The sequence below is a fragment of the Orycteropus afer genome, unplaced genomic scaffold, assembly GCF_000298275.1.
Source record: "Orycteropus afer afer isolate SDZICR_OR568_19922 unplaced genomic scaffold, OryAfe1.0 scaffold00490, whole genome shotgun sequence".
Lineage (NCBI taxonomy): Eukaryota > Metazoa > Chordata > Mammalia > Tubulidentata > Orycteropodidae > Orycteropus > Orycteropus afer.
The window spans coordinates 1530286-1535286 of NW_006922077.1; the positions used below are offsets into that span (position 1 = coordinate 1530286).

A 5001-nucleotide genomic window follows, 5' to 3' on the forward strand; every position below is an offset into this window, starting at 1 on the left:
CGCCAGCCACTCCTTGGAAGGCAGACTGGGCAATCTACTTCCCTCCAGATACCTTCTCGGAAACCCAAGGAAGGGTCATTGTGAGTCAGAACTGAGTTTGGTCTGGTGGTGTTGGAAAGGTCAGAAACATGAAATCTAAAAGACACATTCACATTAACTAAGATTCTTGAGAGGAAATTCCCCCTATTTGATATTCGTATTTCTCTTTCTTTTCACTCCCTTATTACCCCAGTCCTTCACTATAGTCATCAAAAGTGAAAGGGGAACAAAAACACTGGTGATAAAACTAGCATTTTAGAGGCAAGTCATACTAAATAGGTTTAAAGTGCAAAATGCTTTAAGCTAAGGGGAGGACTGGGATGTGAATATGATGTAGTAATATGCACTTTATTATTGGTAATTATGCAAATTTCGGTAAGTATTAAGAACCAAATGTAAATGTGAACACAGAAGCCTGATTAGAGCATAAGAATATAAAATATGGGTTGAAGGACTGGACACATGTTCAGACCAGTCTGGTATTTTGTCTCTTACAGAAGTACCTAGAAAAGGTTGCAGAATCTGGTTGCCTGTTTCCGTATCAGTAGCAAAAGATTAACATTTGTTTTACCTCAACTCTTGAATTTCTGTGAGCGTAGTATATCAATTATTCATTCATTTAAACTTTCTAAATTATAAATAACTTTTGACTAAGCATCTATTAGGAGCTCTGGTAGCATAGTGGCTAAAGCACTTGACTGCTAACCAGAAGGCTGGCGGTTCAAACCCACCAGCCACTCCTCAGAAGGAAGGTTGGGCAATCCTACTTCCGTAGTGATACTGCCTCGGAAACCCAAGGAGGGGTCGCTATGAGTCGGGGCCGACTCGACGGCACATAACAACAACAACAAGCATCTATTAAGATGGTAAGAAACTTCATTTTTACTACCTGACATGATAATTAATGTATTTTTTTTATTTGTCTATATTTACAATAATTTTCAAGCTCCTGCAGGTATTTTGCAGGTCTCATAGTCTATAGTTTTGTGAGTAATTGGTGTTCAATTTACTTACTCAGTTTACTCACACATTTCATGATATGGTAATTTTTTATTATCTTTTTGTCATTCTAGAGTGGAACTAGACTGTATTAGTCTCATCTCATTACACAGTTTATTTAAGAGACAGACATTAATCCTGTTCTGCGGCATTTATATGATTAAAAAAAAATTCACTATTCATTTATACCTTTTTTCAAAACCTAAAGAAGCTTATTTTGGTCTTATTTTAACATTGCCGGGCCTGACCTCTAACTTCACAAGGGGGAAGGAGAATCAAAATCAACAGCCCAAGGCTGTTTGTTATTGATAAACACTAACTTATTTTGTTTTGTGAGGTGGAGGTCAGACCTGCCTCCACCTTCTAACATTTTTACCAGTTCTGATACTAGACGTCCCTCCCATGGCACTCTCTGTCCCTCTGCTGGGTTTGATAAGACTTAACCGATAATACTCACAATTATGAATTATTAGGGAAGTAACAGATTACAATTCAGGATCAGGAAAACACAGGATACAATACTTAATCAGGACAGCTTCTTACCCTCTACCACAAGGCCCTGCTGAGGATGGGGCCTTCTGCTGTTGGACCCCTCCCTCTCAGGCAAATGTTTGCTGTGCTGATAAGTGCCTGAAGGCACCCCATTCCACCAGTGTGCCTCAGCCTAGAGGGCTGAGCTCGTGTGCCATCTCAGGTGTTACAACTCAGGGAGTTACAAGGACTATGGCTAGAAGGGCCATAAATTCACTGTACTGCACTCATTATTACTGAAAGGTTGTTGTTGTTGTTGTTGTTATGTGCCGTCGAGTCGGCCCCGACTCATAGCGACCCCTCCTTGGGTTTCCGAGGCAGTATCACTACGGAAGTAGGATTGCCCAACCTTCCTTCCGAGGAGTGGCTGGTGGGTTTGAACCGCCAGCCGTCTGGTTAGCAGGCAAGTGTCTTAGCCACTATGCTACCAGAGCTCCTTACTGAAAGGTAGGATAGTTAAATATATTTTCATTCTATGACAGAGACATTCCGTTAAGCTCCCCCTCCCCCCCTTCTCTGAGTTCGTTGTTCTTCAGCTTTGGAATCATTCTTTCCAGGGCACTAGGATCTTCCTGACTTTGCAATATCTGCGTGATAACCCTTCTGACCTTCTGGTCGTCCTGTCTTCCTACAGCCTTATGTGTCATTGGCTCAGCAGATGGCACCACCTAGTCCAAGCAACAGTAACCCTAGCAGCAGCAGTGGAAGCAATGGAAATGACCAGCTGAGCAAAACCAACCTGTACATCCGAGGACTGCAGCCAGGCACTACTGACCAGGACCTCGTTAAGCTGTGTCAGCCGTAAGTTAGACTGCATGTGGGGAGGCCTCCAGGTACAGATTAGGTGATACTTGCTTCTTGTCAGGTACTCTTAACCTGAAATGTAATAGTATTTTCCTTCTACCTCATATTGACAGCAATCCCTCGTAAAGAAATCCTGCCTACTACTATTATTTAAAACCTTATTGTATGAGGAAAGCCAGGATGCGACTGAATTTCTTTCCAGCATCTTCCTTGAGCTGATGATTTTAGTAGAAAGATCTCTTTCCTTCACCTTGAATAGAAGCACTCAGTATTGCTACGGATACTTCTTAGAAGGCAGTAGGAAGCTTATTTTGCAAGGGAGACATTGTTGTTATTGTTATGTGTCATCAAGTCAGACCTGACTCATAGTAACCCCTCCTTGGGTTTCCAAGGCAGTATCACTACGGAAGTAGATTGCCCAGCCTTCCTTCCGAGGAGTGAGGAGTGCCTGGTGGGTTTGAACTGCCAGCCTTCTGGTTAGCAGTTAAGTGCCTTAGGCACTATGCTACCAGAGCTCCTGGCAAGGGGGAGTAGAAGAATTGAATTAGACTCTTTGGAGAGTTTCTGCTGCTGGAGATATTCCTAGTGAATCAAAGGAGCTGTCAAATTTGTAGACAAAGCAGGTGGAAGAAGGGGAAAAATAAAGGGAATAAAAGGAGAAAGAAAGAGGCTACCACTCTGAAGCTACCCCCTGAAGACCTTGAGGTATTTATTTATTTATTTACTTACTTTTATTGTGAAAACATGCACAACAAAACGTTTACCAACATAACAACTTCCCCATTTGCAGCTCAGGGACATGGATGGCATTTTTCATGCTGTGCCACCATTATTGCTGTCCTTTTCCCAAATATCCCACCACCACAAACTCAATGCCCCCCAACAAAAGCTTCCCCTTTCCCCTCCCTCCTACCTGTGGTCACCACTAACAGTCTTTGGCATATATTTATATTTGTATTTGACCTTGAGATGCTTCAGAGTAGACTTGAGGCATGAGGTAGATAGTAGAATTAGCCCAGTTAGAAATGTTGAAAAACTTCCAAGGGTATAGAGATGCCCTGCTCAATTTCATTTGGCAGAAAGTCTTGTGTTTCAAATCACATATTTTGAGTCATGATTAGAGAAGGGCATCTGTGGGTGAGATGGAAAGATTAATGGGGAAAATTGAGTTTGGGTAAGTAAGTGGTAGAAAGAGCTAGAAATAAGAACCTTAGGCTGTGTACATTTTCCATCTCTTTAAGCTCTTTATTGAGCTATAACAATCATATAGAAAAGTACACAAATCATGCAGCTTTGTGACCAGTCCCATGAACACACACCGTTGTAATCATAGGCCTTACAACCGGTCCCCACATCAAGAAGTAGTGCACTGCTACCTCTTCAGAAGCCTACCTCCCAGTTAACCTCCCTCATCAAGCTATCTGTTTGACTTCTAAATAACAGATTGGTGTGGCTTATGCGTCCGTATAGTCATACAGTGCATACCTTTTTATATCGGCTGCCCTTGTTGCGTTGCATCGCGTTGCGTTGCTCTTGCTCAGTGTTATTTGTGAGATTCATCCACATTTTTGTATGCAGCAAAAGTTTGTTCATTCTCATTGCTTAAAGAATGCCGTCTTAGAGATATACCATAGTTTACCCATTAGATGTTTTGATTATTTCTGGTTTGAGACCTGTGAATAGACAGTGCTGCTATAAACTTATTCTTGCCTTTTGATGCAAGCGTGTCCATGTTTCTCTTGGGTATATTGTTGAGTCATCTGTTTAGCTTTTGTAGATATTCCTAAATAGTTTCCTGAAGTGGTTCACTTTCCCATGACAGTATATCTAAGTTACAGTTGCTCTAAGCCTGGAGAGGCAGAAAATTTTACTCCCAAGATGTTGTGAGTCACAGAGGTACTCTGTAAACCTCTTGCTCTTTTGGGGTACTGATTTGGCTCATGCAAATCATATGGGCTTTTGCTAATGCCATCCCACTAAAATCAAACCCATTGCCTTCTAGTAGATTTCAACTCATAGTGACCCTGTAGGACAGAGTAGAACTCAAAGAGTTTTCAAGCCTGTAAATCTTTATGAAAGAAGAATGTAACACCTTTCTCCTGTAAGGAGTGGCTGGTCAGTTTGAACCTCTGACCTTTTAGTTAACAGCCAAGCACTTAACCACTGTACCACCAAAGCTCCTTTGGTAACACTAGACCACCCAAGCTAAACTTCTAAAGGCTATGTGTATATACAGTACTTGTCTTTCCTTTACCTTATCTTGCTGTATTGTTGTTGTTATATGCCGTCAAGTCGGACCCAACTCATAGCGACCCTCCTTGGGTTTCCGAGGCCATATCACTACGGAAGTAGATTGCCCCATCTTCCTTCCAAGGAGTAGCTGATGGGTTTGAACCTCCAGCCTTCTGGTTAGCAGTCAAGTGCCTTAACCACTATGCTACCAGAGCTCCTTACCTTGCTACAAGGGTGTGTAAGTGGAATTTAGGGGGCTTAGTCTAGGACTAGTAATTTTTTGAGAGGATGATAATAGGCAGAAATAGTGATTTATGAGGGAAATCTTTATTGTTGATTTCTACACCCTGTGTATATTGTACCAGATACAGTGTGCTACAGAAATCCTTTCATACC

General features: G+C 41.8%; 1 protein-coding gene across 1 annotated transcript in view; it reads left to right on the forward strand.

The window, feature by feature from the left end:
* RBMS2 (RNA binding motif single stranded interacting protein 2) overlaps window positions 1-5001 on the forward strand; it is an 85175-nt gene that overhangs the window by 56315 nt on the left and 23859 nt on the right. The window contains exon 2 of the mRNA XM_007955139.2: window positions 2204-2370. Coding sequence (XP_007953330.1) covers window positions 2204-2370 — 167 coding nt within the window. The remainder of the gene's footprint in view (window positions 1-2203; window positions 2371-5001) is intronic.